Consider the following 27288-nt stretch of genomic DNA (forward strand, 5'->3'; position numbering starts at 1 on the left):
GTACTTATTGGTGTATAGTATATAGAGAAGTATAAAGAAGCCATTGCCTCTATGACATTTTAGTTTGTACTGACTTTGCTAGTACTTTTTATGTAGACTGTTGTTAAATTAGGCAAATATCTAGATGAGTTGACGTACCCCCTGGAAGACCTCTGTGTACATCCAGGGGTACACGTATCTCTGGTTGAGAACCACTGGTTTAATTCACCCTTGAAGTCAGCAGTAAGACCATGACTTCTCCATCTCATGCCTGCTCACCCGCTGGACCCACAGGGAGAGGCAGAGGTTAGGATCTTAGTCCTGTCTTTCCCTTTGAGTTAAAGATAAGCATGTTCTTGCATGCTTTGCTGGACTGAAGCTAGCGTGCTCAAAATTTTGCAGAATCAAACTCTTAGTCAATCTCCCACTGAAACCACTTGTTGTTCTTTGAGTGTGTCCCCCTATGGATGCCGTACCATAGGATGTGCCACATGCCCATGCGCTTTTGACCATATTATGCAAAGCAGTGTCTGCGGGCCCATGCCTCCACAGAACAGCCTCTCATGCTTCCCAAGAGGGCATGTAAGAAGGCACAGACCCACTGCCATTCAGTTCCTTCTCAACTGCCTGCAACTTGAAGTGGAGAGATTGCATGTCCACTGTTCTCAGCTTTCTGCCTTTTCTTAACATAGCAATTTATTTAGTGTTTTTCTTTTATTTTGTTTAGTTATTTTATCTATTTAATTTTAGCACAGTTGTGTTTGGATGGTCATGCTCATGCAAGTTTCTGTAAGGTAAATAACCTCTCCTTGGCTTGCCCCACCAGCCCACCCACCCTGCCTGCCTCTATTCCCTAAAATTGGGAAGAAACCTCAAAACAGAAATTCAGGCACAGATAGGCAACTCCCTCATAGACTGCTGCTGTAACACTTACTGCCAAGAAAGTCAGCACCTAGCCTGGCTTTATTCCTAGTGTGCCTTTCAGATCTCCTCCTGCTGACTCAAACCATCATCAACCCTAATACCAGTCTGTGAAATACTAATAGGTAACACGTATAAAGCAGTGGACTGTAATCCTAATTAAAAAGTTAAATTCCAGTAACTATAATATCAAACTGCTAAGACATTTCCTAAATAATCTATACCAAGTAATGCCACTTGAATACATTCCTTTTTCACCTTGGTTTAACTATTTGATTTGAACTTACCTACACTTATCCTTTATACTGACCATATCATGTCAATCTGGCTTAAAGCTAACATTTTTAATCTTACACCTCCTCCTTCGTGTTTAGTGCACCTCCCAGTTTGAATGCTGGGATATTCAAGGCTTGATGCTTTTGTGCATCTCCTAAACAAAAAAGGGTAGATTATGATACAAGCAATTTTATCATGTTGAAGTTAGTTTGGCCCAATACATTCACCTTTGTTTCCTTCTCACTAATGACAGTTTGGTATAGACACAATGAATGGAGTTTGAGCTCTAGATATAACTTTCTGATCAAGGCAGAGGTAACTTGTCCAAAATCTACTCTTAAAAAAAAAGCAAGAACCATGTATCAAAAAAATATATATTTCACCACATGGGAAAAAGATCTTAGAAAAGAGGAAAACAATCACAACATATTTGGGGGTAAGATTTGGTCACAAAGCACTGACATTTCTAGCTGTCCCATCCTTCTTAACAGAGAGTATCCAATGCTACAAAAGTCTTATCTAATGCATCAAAAACTTTTAAAATAGGGAACATTGATAGAGCTAGGCTGAAGCTTTATTTTAGCAGTTGGCACTTGAAGAAAAAAAAAACATGGTGGACTTGCCCTGCAGTAGCAGATTTTTAAAAAATAAATATGTAAAGCAGCCTGACTCGAGGCTCCCATGTCTACTACTGTTTTATTTGGAGACAATGCCCATCCCTAAAACAGCAGCATAGGAAATTAAAACATTTCAAAGCGATTGCGAGGCAAGTGCTATTATATTTTATTTAAAAAGAATCACCCCTCTTTGCCTAATCTAGGAGGAATAAGCCACATATGAAATGGACCAATTTTATATCAGAAATTCTGGACCGCCACTTTCAAATTTTTTTATTTCTGTTGGTTTCTAATTGTAAGTAACTTCTTCAGTCCTACTGTACTTTGCATCATCAAAGCTGCCAAGATAGTGGCTATCTTTTTGATTATTTACTATTTTAATATGTTTAAAAGCAATTTTTTTAAGGGATTAACTCTTTGAATTTAATGACAGGATTTAAATATCTGTACCACATTGGAGTTTTCCTTTAAACAAGAGTAATAGAATCTGACATTATAATATAAAGTCACTAATTCAGTCTTTCTAAGTCCAGATACACTGTACCTGCAATGAATATTTACAGCAACCAGAAGTTTAAATGTGTGACTATCACCTTGATAACTGTGGAATGCAATCAACCAGTTCAAACCAATTCGTAAGTACATAATTTTTCCTAGGTTAATTACGAGGAGCTGACAAAGTTCCAAAGCCAGCATTGTCAACACCTACAAACTATAAGGCAAAGTAACAGATAAAATAGTATTTGCTTTGGAGTCTATGCAAGCCACGTACGAACAAATCCATACTAAGGCTTCCAGCTGAAGAACAGTTTATGGGGATGCAGGAATTTAAAGCAATTCGGCATCATCAGGCACTCCAACTCAGATTTTTGCAGCTGTCAAGGCAGAGAAATTCTCACATAGGGAAGATACCAAGCCACCAAATCATGAGGGGACTTCTTAGATGCAGTGCAGCCTATACAGCTTCCAAGCATTCAGAGGGCTCAGCTTTTTTAATTTCATTATTACTGTTCATACTCGTCCTTGGGTTCGTCTGCATCACTGGCATCCGTTTCACTGCTCTGCGACAGATCTTGATGGTTCTCTACTTTGTTCAGTTCCAGAAACCCGGTAATGAGCTTGGCAACTGCTTCCACATCACTATGGAAAGGAATGAATTATGTCCAAATTAATGGAGGTGTGGGGCTGATGAGCCAGAGCAAACGCACTCAATGCTGAACACATATATATCTGAAGGCCCAGTCAATATGTGGAACAAGACTATGGTTAGTAACTCGAATAGGGCCTGTCCAGATTCATAAGCTGTGTGCAACTTTTCCAAACTGCCATTATAATCAGAAAAGTGACTAAAGTGGAACTTCATGAGTTCCATTCTCCCAATGACTTTCAGACAAGATGAGGTTTCCATTCACAAGTCAGAATATTTTCTAACAGCCCCTGCTTTACATTCCCTTGAAAGCTAAAGAACCTGTGGAATTCTTTCTGCTTTTTATCACTAGTAATAAAGATTCCTTAGTTAGTTAATAATTGTACTTATTATGCACGAGGCAGACGATAATCTGCCTCACTCTCTCATAGCTGCACTACTTCAGCATTGCTAACAGGAGAAAGAATGAGGTAAGCAAAAACACAGTTCTAACTTGAAGACACACAGGGAGCAGCACTTTTAGGGAGTATAAATGCACTTGAAGTTAAGTGGTCTACTTAGCTTTCAACACACTTCCTGCCACACAGAAGTATCTGATAAAGTTATTGCTACTAAGATATGATGCAAGATTTTAAGGTCTCCCATTAAGTCAATTACTCTTAAATGGTTTATCTAAAGCACTTAAACATTTTGTAAGGTTCATTTATCACTCTCAACCTATCTCAAGACACCACATGCTTCTGACAAGCAAAGCGATAGGGTGACCTGTACACGTGTTTCCTTCTGGAGAGAGAAAATAATAGCTATAAAAATAATATCATAGAAACAGCAAGATAGAAGCCTGTCTATTCTCTCCTTAAAATTCACCTCTGCTGTGAGGCCTACAAAACACTCAGCAATGGCTGTGACAGCTGCTTGTTACACTTACAAATCTCATTGCCAACTTGAGTTCTCTTTTTGAGTCTCAACTTTGAGTCTTTTTGTTGTATCTCGTTTATACTAAAACTGTGAGCAATTTGGAACAGGGACTGTCTTTTTATGATGTGTCTGTACAGTGCCCATCACAATGGGTCCTCAGTATAAATAACAGCAATAATCAAGGGGCCTCTTTTCCTTTTGATTGAACTACAAGTAATAAAAAAACTATTAGAGGCCTAGAATGTCTAATATTATAGATTTCATTACACAATTGCTCTTATTCTCAAATGCCTGAGACTCAAATCAGTCAGGGTTTGAAAAGCATAACCTGAATAATCCTAAAACTAGATTAAATAAAACTACCAACAGATCTTGGACAATTCTCCCAACAGCCTCCTATAATCCAGCCATTGGCCCTATAGTTAACACCTACTCCTCTTTCACACACACTCATAATCGAAAAGAATAGCTCATACCTTCTACAGCCCATCACTGCACTCTGGGTCAGGGGGTGGGAAAATCCAGTGACAAATCGAAGCACTACCAGGTAACCCTTCCCAAAGTAACGCACTTTCTCCTCTTCCACGTTCACATCTCGAATCTCATGCAGCGAAGCCGCCACTGTTAGCAAAAGCAGGGGAAGAACATCAATTACAGCCATTCCCAACATTGCCACTTCTGACTTATGTGACTGGGCTCCCTCTCCCTGCTTTAATAATAATGAGCCTCTGTGCAAGGCTTCAGTACTGCTGCCCTCCTCCCACTCCACTGGGTGTGCTCTACGCCGCAGTTCTGGGATCCCAAACACCATCAACTGTGGTGAGGGCAAACAAACCTGGATCTGGATGCAAAGCAGAATGCACCAACTGGTGTAGTTTGCTCTAATGAACTGGTACAGCTGCCCAAATATTGACAATCATCCATTTATTACTTATGCTTTCCTGCTGTTTTTCCCTCTTTCATTAAAGACAGTTCAAACTGTTTTCTGTATCAGGTAGTTAACAGCTGTTAAATGTATTGAGACTGAGCAGGTGTTGTAAAATTCACCATTCAGATCAGTCACTTTCAGAGCATCTCCTGGCTTCTGGGTCTCCATGTTAATTAGCATTTGCTCTCTGTTTCTGGTACAAATGCCTACTCTTGAGAAAACATTCGCTTATTGTTCAGGACACAAAAAAGGGGAAGTTCATGAACATTAACACTCACTCCTTCCTTCCCCCTCCCCCAAAATCTGTTTGAAATTTCATCATAATATTTAAGGAGGTTCTAAATGCTTTGAAGCCACTAAAAGCTCCCAACTATTTAAACATATTAGGAAGCAGTTTGATTTAGTCAAGCAAGGAGAGCATATGTTTGGAAGTCAAGAACATCCTGGGTTCTAGTTCCAATATAGCCAAGGCTCACTGTGACCTCAAGCAAGTCACTTAACCTGGGTTTGACTACTGTCACTGCAGCTATGCAATTGAATCAGATGCAGAAAGCTCAGTGGAAACCAGATGCAACATTTAAACTGAGCCTTCCTGGATAAGTTCACATTTTTAAAAACGGATATTAGGATTTTGCATGGTGTGTTCTCAGAATAGTCTGAGGGATTTTGTTTTTTAATTGCTGTTCCCCAAGCCCAGCCATACCATTATCAACACTTCTTTTTGCTGTAGTGTGCACTACTTTAGCTCAATCTAGAATTAAACTCAGCCTGGTGGGGGAAGCTACTTGTATCAAGGGTTAAGAGACCATCTTGCAGAGTAACAAACCAACATGGGAGTGCACGATGCAACAGGAAAAAGAGTAGCCTGTTAGCTATAGCTACGACAGAGGCTGTGAGCAGGAATTCTCCAGTGATAATACTTCTATTCTAGTCATTCACTGATTTATACTATGCTCCTCACCACTGTACCCGAGTGTCTAGAGCTGTATAAAAGAAAAAAAATCAGTCACCATGTTTGTGAATATATTTATTTCTAATTCTCATCCTCCAGGTCCCTGACAGGCTGAAGCTCCCTTGGGATTCCTCCTTCCGACAAGCAACCCCAGATGCTCGTGTCACATAAACCTAAAAATGCTGCTTTCACTGCATATCCCACTCAAGGAAGAGATCCCCAAACAGCACTCATTTCTCTAGCATGGCAGCAAGAGAACTGATCCTGTCCCAGTTTCTCATTTTTATTTCTGATGTATAGTGTTACCAAAACCAAATTTTCAGATAACACGAAGGTCACCCACAACTTCTGTTGCTTCTGAGGTGCTGCTTTTCAACACTGTCATCATCCTAAAAAGAAAAGGAGTACTTGTGGCACCTTAGAGACTAACCAATTTATTTGAGCATAAGCTATAGCTCACGAAAGCTTATGCTCAAATAAATTGGTTAGTCTCTAAGGTGCCACAAGTACTCCTTTTCTTTTTGCGAATACAGACTAACACGGCTGCTACTCTGAAACCTGTCATCATCCTGGCACTCTCCCCAGTACCAGCTCCCATGTGTACATCACAAAGTGAATCAAGTTTCCCCTCTTCTTTGTGCTATCCAAGAGCAGCTTCTAGAGCTTCAGTGAAAGCAACTGCTCGATGCCGTGAAGTGACCAAAGCCTTTAAGAGCTGGGTTTGATTTCAGGAAATGCAGATTAATTAAATGGATTTTCTGTCTTGCATTTTCTAAGCAGGGATGGACAGTAAACTGTACCCAGAAACAGAGATCCAGTAATGATATACCATCTGTAGCTGTGCGTGCACACGCACAATAAATATGCAAAAAGAAAAGGAGTACTTGTGGCACCTTAGAGACTACAACTCACTTCAGCTTATGCTCAAATAAATTGGTTAGTCTCTAAGGTGCCACAAGTACTCCTTTTCTTTTTGCGGATACAGACTAACACGGCTGCTACTCTGAACCCTAACAATAAATATGGTATCTTAAAATGGAAAGAAATATAACTCTACATTTCTACACCATTTTTTACCCAAGGATCTCCAGTTGCTTTACATACATGCATGGAGCCCCAAAACACTGCTGTAAGATACATATGCTATCCTTCTGACAAGGAGACACAGGGTTTAGGAGATCTAACCGAGGCTGCACAGTGAATTAGTGCCAAATTAGGATTAGAACCTAGAAGTCTCAACTCCCCTGCTCCAACAACTAGATTTCAGTATCTCTCACCATCAATATTTGCAAAGCACACTGCAGATTTCAGTACATTAAAACTGAGTAAAATACAGCCACAAATGCCAATATGCCCAGGAAAGCCCTATAGTAGTGTAAAAAAAAAAAAATCTGTGCGCTCTGGCTATACTGTATAAGAGACCTTTAGCAATGTGGTATGCCCATTTGCATTTTAATACCCAGAATGCTTTTGCAGCTTAGCATGATGGTGGCATCTGCTCTCTGGAAACCAAAGAGCTAGGAATGGATGGAAATGGTTGATTGAGTGCAGAACTCTAGAATAGTTTATAAAAAGATCTGCACATAATTCCTCCTTCTCTGCCCAACTCTCACACTTTACTCCTGGGGGAATTCTATGCTACTGCATGCACGCATAATTAATTAGCCACACATATTTTTAATTTTTTTGCGCAGAAAAAAGCTTCTGCCGAAATGTTGCTACGGTTTCCCCTTTTGCCCACTAGAGAATGCTGTGGCGCAAGAACAGCAGCAGCTCCCAACAGAAAATATCGTCTGCAGTTCCATCTTTTGCCTACCAGAGGGCACTGTGGAGATACAAAAAAAAAAACAGCAGCTCCTGGCCAGCGAGGGAAGAGAAAGAGCCTGCCTTTGTCAGGCCAGCTCAGAAGACAGGGGTTATGGGGAAACAGACAGCGTGGGGTGCTGGGGGGGGTCAGACAGGGGCTCATAAGGGCTAGTGGGGGAGGACAGACCGGGGCAGGGGCTGAATGGGAGTGGAGGCACAGGGCCACAGGGGAGAGGGAGATGCAGGGCCACATGGTGATGGGGGTCGGGCTACAGAGCTACATAGGGACAGAGGGTGGCTGAGTGGGGGCACAGAGACACATGGGGACAGGGGAAGGAGGTACAGGGACACATAGGGACAGGGGGTGGCTGAGTGAGGGCACAGAGACACATAGGGATGGGGGGTGCAGGGCCACATGGGGATGGGGGAGGAGTAGGTTTCTGAGTGGGGGTGGAGGGACACATGGGAGTGCAGGAACAGATGGGGACACGGGCAGATGTGCCTGACTGAATGGGAGAGGCTAGGGGTCAGCCAGGGTCTACATAGGGGAAGCTCCCTAACAATCCCTTCCTGCATCCCAAAAACACCTGTTCCATACTTTTCCCACCCATACCCAACAACCCTCCAAGTTCACAGCCAGGCTCCTTCCCAGCAATTTACTTCCCTCTCCCTCAGCTCCTCAGTTACCCCTGACTCCCCCAAGCCTTTGCACTGCTTCTGAGGGGTGTGGGAAATACAGTTCTGTATTGTAGTTTAAATGAATTTTTACTCAGAGTTCTGTATTAATATGCCTAGTAAGGAATCTATTTGTCAAAAAACATTTCCTGAATCTTTTTTGTTGTCTGTAGTGTTACAGACATGCTTGCTGACAGGTATTTTGAAATAAATGATCAAAAATAATTGAAACTGCTGTGATTTTATTGTGTTATTTTGACAAATAAAATACACAGAGTTTTAAAATATTGTGCACAGAATTTTTAATTTTTTGGTGCAGAATTCCCCCAGGAGTAACACTTGGTACCTACAGAAACACCTACTTTCTTACCTTGTTCGTGGCCTGCTCTTGAGAGGGTCAATATTTTTTTGTAAAGGTTGAATGTTTTAAGGAAGACCTTTCCCTTGTCCTTGTCAAATACAGCTTCCTGTAAAATAGCAACACAGCATCAATTGTATCCTTTTCTTTTAAGTTGGAAGGTGGCATTTACAACCTCCAAAAAATAAACAGCCCAACACTCACCTGTAGAGTTAGTTTCTGTTATCACAGCAATATGAACTTAATAGTTTTACTTTTACTCACTCCTGTCCCATTACTGGATTATGAAGTCAACATTTTATTCTTGGCTTCCCCTCAAACCAGACTTGTCTGAATCTCACACCCTCTTTCCAGGATAGGGTTTAAGTGGTTTTATTCTCCTTTAACTGTAAACTGTCCCTGACCTTAAGACAAGATGTCACACCTTACAGAAACTGAAACTTGCTCTTTAAGTGTGTGTGTGTTGTTGTCCCACAACCCCCAGGCTACTGTGAACATAAAATCTACCTACACCTTTCAATAATAACAGTGACATTACCAACTGGGCAAATTTTTGGACTTACATGATATGGTGATGTTTACATTAAAAAGAAAACATCCCAAGGATTAGATGGCTCCAGGGACCGGTAATGGAACAGGGCATCTTTCGCATCTGGGTCATTTATTCAAGTACAGCATGGGTTAGTACAATGACAATCTTCCAACTGCTTGTGAAATGAGTTGGTAACATCAGTCCAGTTTCTGATGGACAGTTGTCAACATCATAAAAAAAAAATCACAAATAGCACTCTCCTGAGAGTGGGAAAATATTGAGTGGGACTGGAGGTAGATCTGTCCTATAGTGACATGGGGGGCCTACCAACTAGCACGGACAGCATGTGCAGGAAGCTTACACTAGTAACTTCATGTGCTACTCCTGTTCTCTTAGATGAAAATCACATGTTGCAAATATTTCAGCTTATAATTGCAAAAATATTCTACACAAAACATTAAAAATACGACAGATATGTTTGGCTAAGTGTTGTCTTTAAACACCAGTTCATCTTTAACAATGTTTCCTGTATTATCAGTATAAAGATTACCCTCACAGTTAACATTTATTATAAGTTACCAATATGGCTACATTTCTCAACAGTGTCTGACAGTGTAACTTGTTTACTTGGATTACACAATATTAGTGATTATCTGGTTGCTGAAATCGACAGCCGACAAATACTTGAAGTCAGCACAACCCACTTCCTGTCTTCTGAGTTCACAGCATGTGTCTTACCTCCCACTCCTCCAGATTCTGTGCAGCCACAAAGAGACACCCAGCTATATAGAAGAGTTTCCATCCCAAGCTGTCTGATCAATACAAGATACACAGTATTAAATACATTGTTTGAATAGCAAGCAAAAGATAGTAATAAAGATGACACACCCACTCTGGGAGCAAATAAGAAAGAAATGCGCCTTTCATGACAGATGTTTTCTTCTTCAACAGTAAGATACAGTATTTTAATAGTGTATTTCCAGGATCAAAAAAAGCAGAAGTTATTCCATTGTAGAAAGTTTTTTGTTGTTGTTTTAAAAACACTGGAATCAGTGCTATACAGAATGAACAACATATTTGTTGCTGGCAGGATTGTACATAGTTCTGTTGTGGATATGATTTTTTTTCCTGAGAACTTGAGATATTGAAATACTTTAACAAGGGGCTCCCATAAACACGTTCCTCCTTAGCCTGTGATAACCCATATGATAAATCCCCTTTGTACTGCAGAGAACAGGGGTGAGAGACTGGGGATATTAATTTATTGAAACAAACATGTTTCTTCAGACCAACAAGGGAAGCAGTCAGCACATCTTGGCAAACACATATATAAAATGTCACATGCTGGAAATGTTTACACAGTGCAATCTGTCTTAAGTGACTGCTCTAGGAACTAACAATCAATTGCTTGACAAAGGTCTTTTACTAAAGATGGAGCAGAACTGGGTTCAGTACGTTTGGGGAGACTCCAGCACAGTCTCTTAAGAAAGGATATTGTCTTTTACAGGTGGCGCCTCATATAGGTTTCACTGAATTTTGTCCTGGAAAAATATACTGACTATATTGTTAGTATAACGCACTGTTCCAGTTGTGTCATTTGAAACAAAGATGGAGGCTTATAGGATGCTCTTCAGCTTGTTTATTTATGATGGGAGGGGGGAGCATTTGGTGCAATCTGATCCATTCCCAAAAGAACAGATAAAAATAAAGAGCAAATTTTTGATGAGCCCCAAGGATTAGTTCTCTCTGGCAGGAGTGACTTAATAGCATCCAGAGAGAAGTACTTCCATCAGAGGCATGGTACACTCTTCAGTTTGCTGGCAGAACTTTAACAATATCTACCCTCCCTGTGGAGTTAAAAGTACCTACTAGCTAAGGTTTGTAAAATGTATTGAAACATAAAGCATTACAGAGTGCTAAGTATCATTGTTATAAATACTCTGGGGATGTGGGAAAGCAAGGCTGGAACGGAGCTGCGGAAATAACTAAAGAGGGAGAAAAATAGAAGATCATGGGGTAAGTCTGGGGAAGGATGCTGCCAAGTTTTAAGATTTGTACCAGCTCCAAGAGTTTATGGTAGGCACTTTATAAGTTAAAAAAAAAAAGTACAAGATATTAAGGGGGGGGATCAGGTGGAAGCTAGGGGAGAAAATCATCATATGAAAGAAAATTCCAACAGGAAAGAATAAAACTCTCCATAAAGTAACCGGACATTACCTTCACTGTAATAAGCAGCAGCCAGACCTATGGAAGATATTCCTGGAAAGAGAGGGGACAGGTATGATTTAAACATGTAACTCGAGATATCTAATAATTCCTTTATTTAATTCACACATATACACGCACCTAAGTTATATCCATTAATTCTCATGGAAAGAAGAGCTAGCTTTGATTGCAGCTTTGTTGTCCCTTTTGATTGTTACTCTCTCTCAATGCAGAGAGCAAATAAAGCATTTTGTATTAAATAAAATATAATTCTCTCTCTTTCATGTAATTATATCATATTTTTAAAATGGGGAAACTGAGGTACAGATAGGAAAAAGTGGCTTGCCTAAGGTCAGACAGCAAGACAGTGACCGAATCAGGAACAGAACCAGAAGCTCCAACTCCCAGCAAGTCTAACCATTAAATCTCGCTTCCCCTGCAAGGATAGCACTACTTTGAGTACTGAGGACATGAATATTAAAAAGTCTATTCTTAGCTGCAAGATAGCCTACCGTGCTCTGTGGGACCAACAGAAACCTGTGCATGCACTGTTGGCGTACACCTGTGTCATAAAGGTTGCCAAATGCTGTCACATATCCAAGAAACAATTGTTGGACAATACCTCATGCATTGGAATGCCTTGCTTTAATTATAATGTGGACCCAGGCTGCCAGTTTGACAAAATTTGTTTACAGTATTAAAAGACAGTATGGTCTAGTTGACTGGGAAATAGGATTGGGAACCAGGATCTCCTGAGTTCAACTACCAACTCTTAGTGTAGTCTTGGGCAAACAACTTACCCACTCTTTGATTCTGTTTCCCCATGTGTAAAACAGAGATAGAAGCACCATACCTAACTTGCAGGAAGCGCTGTGAGGCTTCATACTTTACGTCTACACAGTGCCCTTAAGACAAGAAATGCTATATAAATGCCAGAGGTGAAATTCTGGGCCCATTTAAGTGAATGGGAGTTTTGCTGCTGACTTCTGTGATCCCAAGATTTCTCCCCAAGGGTTTATTAATAGTCAGCTGTGTCTTCATGCTATCCATAAGTGTCAGTGGCTATCCATAAGTGTTAGTGGAGACTAAAGTTGAGGTGATTTCACCTTCCCAAATAATACTTCCCAGAAATCTTAAAAGTCATCTTAATAGGGTTTCTCTCAGGAAACATTTGTAACCCGCTTTCCTTAAAGCATGCATTTAAATGGATTTAGTCCTATACATACTATTTGTGGCTGGCATAAAAATACAAGCCTGGGAAAAGCAGGTCCACGTTGCTCATTCATCTCTTCTTGTATGGGGAAGAATCATCAGTGTCTTACCAACAAAGAGAGACCAAGATCTGATGCCAGGTGATCTCTTCAAATGAAGAATGGAACTTGTGCGGTTTTCAAGCAACATGTACATCTTCAGGAGAAATTCCCTGCAGCCTAGTAACACTCATGAAACCTAGCTGGACAATGAAAAGGAGTAAGAACTTACAAGTTATTGCTTTACCCTTTGTCCTTCCTTTCTATGCCCCAATATTTGTAAACAACCTTCAGTCATGTCCAGCTAGATTGTAATCTATCCAGGGCAAGGATATGGTGTTCTACTTACATGTAAAATACCATGCACATTTATGACACTGTACAATAATCACCATGGAGACTTGCAAAACAAGATTAACAAAGATTTGAACCCTGTAAGAAATGTCTCATTCTTTCTTTAAGGTTCCCTTCATTCCTAGCATAAGCAATATCCTTTGAAGAGTTTCCAAAACTGGCTGTCAAAATAAAATTAGCATTGTATTAACTAGCAATTGTGAACTCAGGAGAAAAGAAAAGCAATAGAAAGAGAGTGGTAAGTTCTTGTACAAAGCATTTCTTCAGTTAACAGGAAAGGGCAACAATAATGGTCAGCCTGTCAGCCAAAGCAGGACTAGGCAGCACACCACAACACAGGATACAGGATTTCACGACTCAGTCCCTCACTCCAGGGTTGCGAGCGCTGCAGGATCAGCCCAAACAGGAAGAAGCACTTCACAAGGCACTGAGCTATACCTACAGCAAACTCAGGAATATAACTGAGTGGTATTGTAGACAGCCATATGCAGCCCTCCTCAACCAGAGAATAGGATCAACACACATTAAGAAAGATGGTGGGAATTAGAAGAGAGGCACTAATTATAAACATTAAGACTAGACAAATCATTTTCATCAAATAATCATGGCAAGAAATTATTTTAATCTTTGAGCAATTGTGACTTCCAACAAACACTCTGTTCTACCTATGGTGACTTCAGCATATAAAAGGATTTATATTAGGGCTCCAGCAGGACATGTGTGAGGGTGGACTGATTTGGTCAGGATGGATTACCACCACTGAGGAGGAGACAACAATGGGGATAGCTTTCCAGAAGGTTTAAAACTTCTCTTCTAGTGGAGAACTAGTTGCGGGGGGAGAGGGACTGGGAGAAACGACAATACGTTTTCAAACTGTTTTCCTCATTATGGTGATGACTACGCAGCCACAACCCACGGAACAGGGGATGAGATCACATTATTTTTATGAAATACCGTGTATGCCACAACATTTTTAGTAGGTCCAGCAGAGCAGGCTGTGGATGGTATACCAGCATTAACTGTGAATTTCCTCTATTTGTTTGGTTTGTGTCACAACCTTGGTATTACTTAAATGTAAGAGAGGGGAGAAGTGTTGTGCAGCCTTCCCCAAGAGTGTCATCTAGAAGACAGATGATCCTACCTACTGCACACATTACCTTTACTCACATTACCAGAGAATAGTTATCAGTGGTTCACGGTCATGCTGGAAGGGCATAACGAGTGGGTTCCCGCAGAGATCGGTTCTGGGTCTGGTTCTGTTCAATATCTTCATCAATGATTTAGATAATGGCATAGAGAGTACACTTACAAAGTTTGCAGACAATACCAAGCTGGAAGGGGTTGCAAGTGCTTTGGAGGATAGGATTAAAATTCAAAATGATCTGGACAAACTGGAGAAAAGGTCTGAAGTAAATAGAATGAAATTCAATATGGACAAATGCAAAGTACTCCACTTAGGAAGGAACAGTCAGTTGCACACATACAAAATGGGAAATGACTGCTTAGGAAGGAGTACTGTGGAAAGGGATCTGGGGATCATAGTAGATCACAAGCTAAATATGAGTCAACAGTGTAACAATGTTACAAAAAAGGCAAACATCATTCTGGGATGCATTAGCAGGAGTATTGTAAGCAAGACATGAGAAGTAATTCTTCTACTCTACTCCACGCTGATTAGACCTCAACTGGAGTATTGTGTCCAGTTCTGGGCGCCACATTTCAGGAAAGATGTGGTCAAATTGGAGAAAGTCCAGAGAAGAGCAACAAAAATGATTACAGGTCTAGAAAACATGACCTATGAGGGAAGATTGAAAAAATTGGGTTTGTTTAGTCTGGAGAAGAGACGACTGAGAGGGGACATGATAACAGTTTTCAAGTACATAAAAGGTTGTTACAAGGAGGAGGGAGAAAAAATTTTCTTCTTAACCTCTGATGATAGGACAAGAAGCAATGGGCTTAAACTGCAGCAAGGGAGGTTTAGGTTGTACATTAGGAAAAACTTCCTGTCAAAGTGGTCAAGCACTGAAATAAATTGTCAAGGGAGGTTGTGGAATCTCCATCATTGGGGATTTTTAAGAGCAGGTTGGACAAACACCTGTCAGGGATGGTCTAGAGAATACTTAGTGCTGCCTTGAGTGCAGGGGACTGGACTAGATGACCACTCAAGGTCCCTTCCAGTCCTATGATTCTATGATTATTTGGAGAAACAGACTAAAGCCTCAAGGCAATTGCAAGCAAATCTAGTACTATATAAATCACCACTTTTCTTACTTTAAGTAGCCTTAAAGACTTACTGCATTTTCACCCTCTCTCAGATGAAGGAGCTCTAGCTGTCACTGCAAAGCTGACACGGCATGACATAATGCAGTACCACGTGGAGGCAGTGCATCTAATGGTTAAAGCCAGAGGCTGTCAGGACTCCTGGGTTGTATTTCTGGCTCCGCCATTCAGCCACTGAGAGAGTTTTGGCAAGCCACTTAACCTTTCCGTTTATCCAGCTCTAAAATAATACTGACCTTCCCCATAAGTGTGTTATGAGGCTTTTTATTGGTATAGTGCTTTGGGATCATTGGCTTGAAAAGCATTATATGGTTCTTTTATCCTGGGAGATCCTGAGCACTTACAATTCTTATTGAGTTCAGTGGAGTTGTGGCTGCACAGCACCTCTCAGAATCAGACCTTATAGGTATCATTATTACATTATTGAACTAACAATTCCTGTCTGCAGTATCAGTTAGCAGAAATTTGACTTTCAGTGGATGTTATCTACCTACACTACAGGATTCTACATCCCTTACAACACACTCAACAGTATTTTGAATCGACATTAGGAAGCAAACAGAGCCAAACAGGCTCATGCACATCCAGGTTCTGAGAAGACAGAAATGGCCATATCTTGATTCCTTACTCATCCTGTTGTTCTGGGATATTGCATGAAGCATGCACACACTTTTACTGTTGGGCACTTTAGACACAAAGTTTAGTTTAAAAAAATTATAAAACCGAAACAGAAATATATTAATGATTTTTAAAAAATTAAAATGAAAACATTTTCTGGGCATGATGCTAATACTTCCTCGCAGCAGGTGCATCGGAACCTAACAGTGAAACAGCCAAAGCTAAGTCAGCATCCTGCATTAAGATCTGCTAACACAGAATCATTCATCCCTTTTTAGAGTAACAGCCGTGTTAGTCTGTATTTGCAAAAAGAAAAGGAGGACTTGTGGCACCTTAGAGACTAACCAATTTATTTGAGCATAAGCTTTCGTGAGCATCCGATTAAGTGAGCTGTAGCTCACGAAAGCTTATGCTCAAATAAATTGGTTAGTCTCTAAGTTCTAACTCCTGTTCTTCATCCCTTTTTACCTCTCTGCTCTGGATCGGTCTCCCTCCAATCAAATCTGACCCCAGACTTTCTAACATCTCCTGGCAAATGTCCAGCTGTCAACTGAAACGCAACATGATCCAAAGCAAGCTCTTCTTCTTTCCCTGCTGATACTAGGTGGGAAATATTTCTGGTCTAGAACTGCAGAGCATTCACTGTTTTGTGCTTGCTCTACAATTCGAACAGAGGAAAACAGCGGGGGTGCCTCATGATTCCTTTCCCCGTCCTAGTACCCCAGATACTGCGGCTCTTGTCGTTTTATCAACCATCAGTTGGTTATTAATACCTGCTCCTCGCCCCAGCCTCGTCGTTTCCGCAACAAGAATAAAAGGGAAGATGTGCTTGGACTGAGCTCCCCTCTGATGCATTAATCAGACACTGGAGTTTCCCCACCACCTCACCTCCCATGTAGCCACATCCCTCCCCATGCCCCCACAGTCCCAGCAACCCGCCCCAAACCTTAGCACCCCAACCGCATGCAGCCTGCTCCTCCCGAAACACCAGCCCCCCACACTGTCCTAGCCCCCCACATCCCAGCCCCGCACGCCATGCAGCCCGCCTCACTCCCCTCCCCCCGCACGCTGGGAGGGGAAGCAGCACCGCCACTGACCGGTTCCTTCCCGCAGCAGCGCAGCCCCACACAGACGCGCATCGAACGGGACTCGCCGCTCACTTTACTTCCCGAATCCGGCCGGGAGGCGCCACACCATAGAGTCGTGGGACCCGAGCGCCCTCGGCGATCAAAGCGGAGATTGAACACCGCGCGCTAGAGTGTCGATACGCAAAACGCGCCGTAACTTTGGCGGCCATTTTTGCTTCGGGCAAGAAAAATTCCCCCCCCCGGCGAAAAAAATACCCATTAACTTCTGTGTATGTGCTTGGTGCCTAAATCCAAGATGGCGACCAACTTTAAATCCTTTCCGCCCAAATCCAAAATGGCGTGTTAAATTAAGTTATTACAGCTGCCCAAATCCAAGATGGCAACTTACGTTAACTCCTTCCCGCCCAAATTCAAGATGGCCTGTTAAGTAAAGGTCTTACAGCTACCCAAGTCCAAGATGGTGACTGAGGCACTCTTGCACTGAAGGCCTTAGGTAAACACTGTAGAGCCAGGGAGACTCCTGGAGGGAGGAGGACGGTTTTGTTAAGTGAGGTCAGTCTGCAGGACTTAGAGTCCTTGAAGTTCAGGCAGTGGACCGTGACCTCCCCTGCTGTGGTTGGAGGCAGTGAGAAGGGTGCTGGTGAGTGCATCCTCATAGGAGGTGGTAGAGCAAGAATTTCAGAGCTTGCATGGGAAGCTGGGGCCTAAACAGCTAGTTCTATTGTTTGTGCTCTGGGCAGCCCTGTTCAGTCAGAGTATGCATACCACAGCTGTCACTGTAGCATAGCATCTGGCCACATGCTGGCCCTGGTTCATGCATTATACAGCTACCAAGGAGACTAGGAGACCCCACGGTGTCACTGATGATGACCACATAATAGCTTACACTTATAGCACCTGCCATCCCAAAGTGCCTTATGTGCATTAACTGAGCTTCACGACCCTATGGAGGTGGGTATGTTATCTCTATTTAAGAGATGAGGAAAACCAAGCCCTGGGAGGTCACAGAGCTGGAGATAGAACCTCTGAATCCTGATTTTTGGTTCCTTATTCTAACCACTAGAAAACACTGCTTTTCTATGTTTGCTGTTAATATACATGTGTCCATATATGAACAGCTACTTGTGCATGAATTTGGAGATCAATATCAACACTTCTTTGGCTCAAAGGTTTGTATTCACGCAACCATACTTTCTGTTAGCCCAGTAAAAGAAATTAGGCTACTATACCTTGTGAATTTTTATTAGAAACAGTACATTTTGTTTTTCACTTTTAAGCTAGTGCTAAATTGTAACAGTGTTGCCACTTCTGATCATTTTATCAAATGTCTTGCAATATATGATGTTTTTCTTAAACCCTCAGCTCCTGGAGTCATGATATTAAGTGGTGATCTCATCTTATGTATTTTTATAAGTATGTTTTTAGTCCTCTTTGTTATGCAGAAAAGCTTAAAAATGCAAACCCTAAGGCTCAAAAAACCAGAAGGCAAATAAGAAGAACCCCAACATTATTATTTTTGTACATCTCATGATTTTAAAGCCAATCTCATGGCTTTTGCGGGGAATGACTCATGATTTTTGAATGCTTGGGGTTGTTAATTCTCTAGTATTTTTAAAATCAGTTTAACTATTAATAAAATGATTAGGGGTTTGGAACGGGTCCCATATGAGGAGAGATTAAAGAGACTAGGACTTTTCAGCTTGGAAAAGAGGAGACTAAGGGGGATATGATAGGGCTATATAAAATCATGAGTGGTGTGGAGAAAGTGAATAAGGAAAAGTTATTTACTTGTTCCCATAATATAAGAACTAGGGGCCACCAAATGAAATTAATGGGCAGCAGGTTTAAAACAAATAAAAGGAAGTTCTTCTTCACACACTGCACAGTCAACCTGTGGAACTCCTTGCCTGAGGACGTTGTGAAGGCTTGGACTATAAAAGGATTTAAAAGAGATCTAGATAAATTCATGGAGATTAAGTCCATTAATGGCTATTAGCCAGGATGGGTAAGGAATGGTGTCCGTAGCCTCTGTTTGTCAGAGGGTGGAGATGGATGGCAGTAAAGAGATCACTTGAGCATTACCTGTTAGGTTCACCCCTTCTGGGGTACCAGGTATTGGCCACTGTCGATAGAGAGGATACTGGGGTGGATGGACCTTTGGTCTGACCCAGTATAGCCATTCTTATGTTCTTAATAAAATGTGCTTTGACAAATACTGACTTCTCAGACATTCCTCAATCCTTTATCTCTCTTTACTCTTCCTGTCTATTGCTTAAAATCTGATTTAAAATTTTTGTTTTTTGTTTAGGAAAAAAATATTACATGCTATAATTTCGGATAAAATAATAAATTAATGCAAACAAGATCTTAAATAGCAGCTACTAAAGCTAGACATTTTTTAAATCAGCAGGTTTGGATAACTTCCATGCAAGAGTTTTAAAAGAGCTAGCTGAGGCCATTAATGTTGATTTTCAATAAGTCTTGGAACACTGGGGAAATTCTAGAATATTGGAAGAAAGCTAATATTGTGCTAATTTTTAAAAAGGGTAAACAGGATGATCTGGGTAATTATAGGCGTATATCACTCTGACATCAGTCCCAGGCAACAGAATGAAGCAGCTGATATGGGATTAATTATATTACTATAATTAATTCCAATCAGCATGTGTTTATGGAAAATAGATCCTATTAAACTAACTTGATATCTTTAATGAAATGTATAAGTTTGGTTGATAAAGGTAATAGTGTTGATATAATATATGTAGGCTTCTGTAAGGCGTTTGACTTGATACCATATGATGTTTTGATTAATGTGTGCCATGTTAATTTTGTATCGTTCTAGTTTCTTTAAACGGATTAAATGCTGATTAGCTGATAGATCTCAAAATGTAATTTTAAACAGAGAATCATCATCAAACAGGTGTGTGTCCAGTGGGGTCCTGCATGGACTGGTTCTTGGTTTTACACTATTTAACATTTTTATTAATTACCTGGAAGAAAACACAAAATCATCACTGGTAAAGTTTGCAGGTGACACAAATTCGGGGAGTGGTAAATAATGAAGATGGTAGGTCACTGATACAGAGTGCCTGGTAAACTGGGCACAAGCAAATAATATGCTTTTTAATATGGCTATCTAGGAACAAAGAATGTAGACCAGACTTCTATGGTGGAGAACTCTATCCTGGGAAGCAATGAATGAAAAAGATTTGGTGGTTCAAGAAGGATGCTGATAAATTGGAAAGGGGAAAAAGCCACAAGAATGATTAAAGGATTAGAAAACATGCTTTATAGTAACAACAAGGAGTCCGGTGGCACCTTAAAGACTAACGGATTTGTAAGTCTTTAAGGTGCTACCGGACTCCTTGTTGTTTTTGTGGATACAGACTAACACAGCTACCCCCGATGCTTTATCGTGATAAACATGAGAAGCTCAATCTATTTAGAATAACAAAGAGAAGGTTAAGGGGTGACTTGATTACAGTCTATTGGTACCTACAGAAGTAACACAAATATGATAATGGACTTTTCAGTCTAACAGAGAAAGGTATAACGTGATCCAGTGACTAGAAGTTGAAGCTAGACGAATTCAGACTGGAAAAATGCTGTAAATTTTTGACATTGAGAATAATTAACCATTGGAACAACTTACGAAGGGTTGTGGTGGATTCTCCATCACTGACAATTTTTAAATTAAGATTGGATGTTTTTCTAGAAGACCTGCTCTACAAATTATTTTGGGAAAGTTCTATGGCCCATGCATGTTATATAGGAGGTTAGACTAGATCATCACAATAGTCTCTTCTGGCCTTGGAATCTATGAATCTTCACAGTACAATAATATTCACTTTTGGAAGGGGAATAGACTAAATAGAAAATCATTAATTGATAGTCTATAAATCATGATCCTACTGTGAAATAAGGAAAAAAGTCTCCCTCTACCTACTCTGCTAGGTTTAATGAGACTGTGTTAGAATTAATTCTACTAATAAAACCAATGCCACACTGTAAAACTTGTTATCCCCATTCATTTATAATCAAGAAAATGCACATGCATAAGTCCTGTTCCTGCACTCCTTACTCAGCAAAATTTGCATTAAGAAGTGCAGGATTGGACCCAGTAAAATTCTCTTCCATGTCCACAACTTAGTGTTCTATCTTCCTGCCTGCATACAGAATGCTGCAATGTTTGTTCTACATTTTCATATAACAGATATACTTTCAAGGGCTAGAGCGCCTTGAAGATTTCTTGTTGGCTCAATATCATACTCCATGATAGGTTCTATTCTTCAGTTCTTGAACCAACTGACAGTTGTGAGGGGTGAAAGCGTAAATTTGCCCTTTTTACAATTTTCAAAGCATTCTTGCCTGTGGGGAAAGCTGCGACTGACAACTCTGGCTCAGAGTGCTGGTTTGGTATGGGCTGCTTTTAACAAGCTTTCTCACGTGTGATTCCAGCTGCACATGGGTGAATGGGAAGCTGTAGAGTCCAGGGGTGACTGGGAAGTGGGGAGCAGGAGAGGAAATTAGGTATGGAGGAGTTGGGAGATTGTGGGTAGGCTGGGCAAAGCTATACAAGCAGTGTGGGGTAGCCCAATGCCTCTGCATGAAGGCACTGGCACTTAAAGGGTCCACTCAGTACTGCAGCTTCTACTTCTTCCACAGCAAGGTAGCAGCACTGAAAGGAGCACTTGCCACTTGATGTGATGATGGTTTAGCACAAATACCTTCTGCCTTCATGGTGCTACAGACTGGTGCTCCAGAGAGCTGAGGCAGTAGTGACCAGGAGTGTCAAACCTTTATGGGTCAAGATATTGATGCATGAAGGTTCTGCAGCCTAAGTGTGCCAGGAAGTAGAGGCAGGAGTGCCAGGAGATCGCTTCAAGTGCTAATGCCTCAGCACAGAGACACAGGATTTCTCCATCAGGCACCCATGCCTTGCACATCCCTGCTAAATTCTAACCCTCCTGCCCCTTCTAAATCCTCCTGCCCCTAATTATAGTAATATAATCCTTTAATCATCCTGACTCAACCTATATGATCCATTCACTCTGCCTGTCCTCCACATCTCTGCTGGCTTTTTTAGAGTCCGCTCTCTCCCTCATATGCTACACCCTCCTCCTATAGTCTCTGCTCAGCCTTACTGCCCCCCGCAATTCCATCTAGGTGCGTGTGCAGAGTCAAAAGCAAAAATAGCTGACGGTTCTTAGCAGTTTAATCAGCTGATCTTGGGGAAATCTATGTATGTGTTCCTGGAGTAGAGGAATAATTGTGTAATTATAAAATGTCAAAAGTAGCCTGTTTCCAAGATGTTATTAGAATGTGCTTGTGTGAAGCTTGCCGTTTTTATGAGGATTGTGGCTGTTTTACTGTAGGAATCCAAAGGCCTATGAGGGAAACAGAAAAATTTCAAAAATGGGAGTATTCTTTAATATTTCCTCTTCAAAAGTTAATAAATATTTAATTTAAAAATATATAATTTAATTTGATAATGGAAGAATAATTGTGCCAATTTTAGAGATTATAATCTAAGGGCCAGTAAACCCTTTCACAACCTGAAACTATCGTGAGGAGTGCCATCCTCTAATAATCCTTTGTCTTGAGATGTTTAGAGACTTACTTCTAACTTCAAACACTGTTCACAGCTGCAGACCGAGAGTGATATCAGTAGGGAAAAAAATGACATTAAGAGTAAAATAGAACGACAGCATTTGTGATCGAGATGGCAGAAACACAGGAAATGCCGACTGTCACAGCTATGAAAGGAACACCTCAAACTGAGCTGTGTGCCAGTTCCGCAATATGAGTACAGTAACATTCACTTAACATTTTCAAAAGTGGCCACTGATTTTGGATGCCTCAGCTTCAGGACTCCCAATGTGAGACATCCTGGCTTGATTTTCAGAAGTGCCAAAAACTCATGACTCCTAATAAAGTCAATGGGAAATGCAAATGCTGGCACCTCTGGCCATAAATGTCTGGGGTCACAGATGTTTCAGGTTGGATACCCAAAAACAGAGAGACCCAAAATTAGTCTGTAAATTTGTACCTTACGTTTTTACAAAAGAACCAGGGGTCACCTAATGAAATTAAGAGGCAGCAGGTTTTAAACAAACAAAAGGAAGTACTACTTCACACAATGCACAATCTCTGAAATGTTTGCCAGAAGCTGGTAATGGGCTATAGGGGATGGATCACTTGATGGTTACCTGTTCTGTTAATTCCTTCTGAAGCACCTAGCATTGAAAGGATACTGGGTTAGATGGACCATTGGTTTGATCCAGTATGACCGTTCTTATGTTCCTGCCCAGATGTGCATAGCTGCACATTTATTTGGTTTTTTAAAAAAAGATAAAATGGAAAAGAGATCTCAATATTGAATTTGACCTTTGTGTTAATGTCTGGAAAATGTTGAACCTGTGATCCAGGTGCATAAGGATCTGCGGCTGAAATTGTAGAAGTCTTTTTCATGGAGTTGGGTGTATCTGCTGTTTTGGGAAGGAAAACTTTTGTGGTAAATAATACCATTACAGCTGAGGCTTCCAGTTGGGATCTACATGAAAACAGATTCAAGGTAATTTACATTTTAAAGGCTAAAAAGTGGCAAAGGCCTCAGAAGAGAAGTGAAACATGTACTGTGCTTACTAAATCATGAAAGCCAGAGTTATAGAAACAGGAAATTATCATTTGCATTTTATTTTATCTACATGATTTTTCCATAATCTTCCTAAATCCAGAAGGAGCTATCTTAGAGAAACTCAGAGGGAAAAAAATAAAAGGAAAGAAGTTTTGCCCTTATGTAATTGTTGAATATTACATACAAACAAACTCAAGAACAGCACGAAAAGCTATTCCAATCTCTCTATATGTCAATGACTTGGCATTAATGTTAACTGTCTCATTAAGGGGAATGTGTGTAGAGTTGTCATGCAGAGGATATATGAGGCTTCATACTACTGTGCATAATTACAGTGTTTACATGTTTCTACTGTATGCCATTTTCTGATTTATAACAGCACTTTAAATTATGCTTTGGGGCACCAAAAGAGCCAAATACTGCCTACAGACAGCTTCCCTTCTCACTGCAGGGTGTGGGCAAAGCAGCTTTCCTGCTATTTTTGTTATTGCCAGTGAACAAAATATAGAAGCAAAAAGAAAAGGAGTACTTGTGGCACCTTAGAGACTAACCAATTTATTTGAGCATAAACTTTCGTGAGCTACAGCTCACTTCATCAGATGCATACTGTGGAAACAGTATGCATCCGATGAAACAGTATGCATCCGATGAAGTGAGCTGTAGCTCACGAAAGCTTATGCTCAAATAAATTGGTTAGTCTCTAAGGTGCCACAAGTACTCCTTTTCTTTTTGAGAATACAGACTAACACGGCTGTTACTCTGAAAAATATAGAAGAAATTTCTATTTGTCTCTCAATGAAGATACAAGCAAATAGTGCAGTTGTGTTCATGTATTGTTTATTGAAATCAATATATGTGCAGTAGAGACAGCCTTCAGGCTGGGGCAAGTAGGTCAACAATTTAGATAATTTGATATAAGCTCTCTTTCTTTGTAATAGTCATAGTGAAAAAAACAACACAAAAAGCTCAATTAATATAGGAATGTCTTAACACAAAAATCCTCAAGGAGATCTGTAGAACTTCACGTTAGTTTCCGCTTTTGAGACGCGAGAAAAGCACATCCTGTATGGAATGGGGAAGAGTGTACAAACAAGGCAGTGCCCTTTAGCAATGTCTAAATGTCAGTCTTGAAGCTCCTTTGCTGCTGTGGCTCCCACTCAGTCCTAGCCTAGCTGTGAGAATGAAGCATTACGTTTACGTCGTCTGCAGCAGAGAGGCGCTGTCCCTTGCAGTTCCAGACAAGTGCCTGGGACTACGTGACAGCGCTCAGGTCTACAATGAACACTTCCAACTGAGTGGGAGGCTTCTGGGGGAACAGCTCAGGGCACTAGCGGGACAGAAAGACTTTACATTAAATAATAGCTGAAAAACAAGAGCATTTCGCTTCCTTTACTGGAGCCTGTGCTTGCCGCCCTACCCTTGTTGCCTAGTTTTCCCCCCTAATATATATATGGATCTCTTTAATAGCTGCAGCATGTTCCAGGCTTTACCTCATGCTATTTAATTTCTACCAGCCAAGACATAATTTATTGTAGGTTAAATGAAGTCAGCAGCAAGGTACAGTATCTGATTCTTTTCCCTTCCTTTCTCAGCCTTCTCTTTCATTCCTTTAGCTGCATGGTGGTTATTTTGTTACTGCTTGTGATTGCACGTCTGTGTGTTTTGTATAGACAAAAAATGTTATGTCTTTGCTCTGCATCTGAGTGCCAAGCAATGTACTGGGGTTGTGACAATGGGAAATTGTTAGCCTTGAGCTGACTTTGCGGGAAAAATCTTTGATGGTAGTGAGAATCATGAATCGTTTCATTGCAGATGATCAGAATTCAAGGCTTAAGGTGCCATACACGGAGCGGTTTGTGTAATCACTGGGCTGAGGGAAGAGAGGTTTGTGTATGTGATTAAAAGGGGGGCTATTAAACGCTTAAGTAAAGAATGAGACGCCACCACATTCAAGAGACTCAAATCAAAAGCAGTTTTTCCTCCTCCGTTGTGACGGTGTGAACCTGTTGTTCCCGTCCTTTTGATGATCCAGCAAGACAGAGTCTACACCAGCACTATATAGCACTCCCACCATTATTAAGAAGAGAGCTGTGCTTTCCCTCGAGAAGCGATGTCCTAAGTCTCCTCGGGTCTTAGAGCAAGATACAGTCTCTTCTGCATGTGCAGGGGTGACCCCTTTTACCACCCTTGTTTTGCATGTTCATTTCGCATCAATTGCATGTAGTGTCAGAGCTTGCTACCTCTGTGCAAAATACAGGGATGACCACAATCACCGACCCCCAAAGCAACATGTATTCGCTGCCAGAATCTACAGAATGAACATGAATCAGAGTCATGGGTTACAGATTTGTATTCTAAGCATGTCAAGGGGGTGGGGGAGGGGATTGTTTCTCTACAGTACATTAAAGCCATTAATCATGATGGTTGCAGGCCCTGCATCTAGCCCACTGATCTTCCTAAAAGCTTTTCCTCTGCGGTATTTGTTACTCATTACAATGTTAGCAAATTCTCTAACGTGTAGTGTGAGGATTATTTTTTTAAACCGTCCATTATAGAGTCTGAAGAAGCTACAAGGTCCTTCCCACCCACAAGAAGACCGAATTGGCTGCTGTGCAGTCAGACACTCCCACTTCTGGGCATCCCGATGGCTTTTGAAAATGCCAATCAGGAGGAGTGCCATAAGAGGGCAGTAGGGCAATAATAACAACAAAAGGCAACAGGAATTGGAAGGAAGAGCTGGCTAATTTCTTGCTCTTTGGGCCTTTATTATTGCAGAGAGCTGACAAGCGAAGTCACTGAAGTCCGGCTGCTTCCTCCTTTCTTTCTCTGCCTGTAGAATAAAGAGAATAACACTCTTCTGTAGTAAGAAAATCACCTTTAAAAATTTAATAGACATACCAAAAAGTAATACAAAGACTCACAGATGAAGTGTGAAAACTGCACCAAAAAGGTGAGTACTATTTTCTTACGACTTTATGCATTGGAAACAATCGGTAGTTTGACTCCACCCAGGTCAGGCACTTGCTTGATCTGTTACATAATATGAGGATCCTTTGTCTTTCAAGGGGTTTCCATTTTTGAATAAGTAATGCGAGTCTGGGCTGCTGGAGGGACTTAACTTTATACCGCAGGGCAGGGCTAAGTTGCAGCCAGTGCACAGTTAAGTGACTTGAACTTTTTTGTATATTATCTCTGAGACAGGTGGTGCAGTAGTAGAATTTTGTTATAGATTACAAGGTCACAGATAGCCAGTACACAGCCCATACTTCCAAATGGGCCTGCCTCTTGTATTCTACCTTACTGATACCATTCAAATATTAATTTATAACCTGTTTTTTTTCCCCAGGAAAGGTTTAATTATATTTATTTCTCTGGGCAAGTTGTGATGGAAATGACATTTAATGTAACCTGGAAATGACATTTAATGTAACCTACTGATGCTGGTTTTTTTGTGTGTGACAAGATCTTTTATACAATTTTCATTATATTCTGATTACGTTTCAAATGGCTTTATGTGACTATTTTATGGTATACTATAGTGGTTGCCATATATACTGCAGTCATTTCTCTCTACTCTCTTTCCTTATCCCTGCCCCCAGTGTTAAAAATACACCCAAAGCTGTAAAAGCCAAGCAGGTGAACTTCCCATCAATGTTTTCATTGTAATAAACATGTTGGGAAAATGTAACACACTATCTGAAGTCATAGACCTAGTTAAAAAAATGTTTTTTGAGTAGTGTTTTTTTT

The 27288-nt window shown here is 40.8% G+C and overlaps 2 protein-coding genes across 4 annotated transcripts in view; one reads left to right on the top strand and one right to left on the bottom strand.

Annotated features, from left to right (window-relative positions):
- Positions 1-387: 387 nt before the first annotated feature.
- CYBC1 (cytochrome b-245 chaperone 1) lies at positions 388-17133 on the bottom strand. 3 transcript variants are annotated; one of them, XM_073311043.2, is made up of 8 exons: positions 16914-17133; positions 12637-12763; positions 12115-12219; positions 11327-11368; positions 9848-9921; positions 8590-8686; positions 4335-4479; positions 388-2933 (listed from the first exon to the last, which is right to left on the bottom strand). In XM_073311043.2, exons 2-8 carry the CDS (start codon positions 12719-12721, stop codon positions 2798-2800), a joined length of 684 nt encoding a protein of 227 aa, XP_073167144.1. In that variant the 5' UTR covers positions 12722-12763; positions 16914-17133; the 3' UTR covers positions 388-2797. The 3 variants fall into 3 exon arrangements, with proteins under 3 accessions (XP_073167144.1, XP_073167143.1, XP_073167145.1); XM_073311042.2 differs by having other exon boundaries at positions 12637-12767; XM_073311044.2 differs by lacking the exon at positions 12115-12219 and having other exon boundaries at positions 12637-12767; positions 16914-17130.
- Positions 17134-24792: 7659 nt separating this feature from the next.
- Positions 24793-27288, top strand: part of NARF (nuclear prelamin A recognition factor) — a 30063-nt gene continuing 27567 nt past the window's right edge. The window contains exons 1-2 of the mRNA XM_073311328.2: positions 24793-25098; positions 26317-26491. Of these exons, the coding sequence (XP_073167429.1) occupies positions 26465-26491 (27 nt within the window). The 5' untranslated portion in view covers positions 24793-25098; positions 26317-26464. The remainder of the gene's footprint in view (positions 25099-26316; positions 26492-27288) is intronic.

The sequence above is a fragment of the Lepidochelys kempii genome, chromosome 14 (assembly GCF_965140285.1).
Source record: "Lepidochelys kempii isolate rLepKem1 chromosome 14, rLepKem1.hap1, whole genome shotgun sequence".
NCBI classification, from domain to species: Eukaryota; Metazoa; Chordata; order Testudines; family Cheloniidae; genus Lepidochelys; species Lepidochelys kempii.

What these genes read in the sequence shown, in the direction of transcription:
- CYBC1 (XM_073311043.2), bottom strand. Translation starts at nt 12,721, where the DNA reads ATGTACATGTTGCTTGAAAACCGCACAAGTTCCATTCTTCATTTGAAG. An exon ending in GAAACAGAATCAAAGAGTGG is followed by an intron (nt 11,369 to 12,114) that starts GTAAGTTGTTTG and finishes CTCTCTTTCCAG; the next exon opens with GAATATCTTCCATAGGTCTG. An exon ending in GCAGTGATGGGCTGTAGAAG is followed by an intron (nt 2,934 to 4,334) that starts GTATGAGCTATT and finishes TCCTTTCCATAG; the next exon opens with TGATGTGGAAGCAGTTGCCA.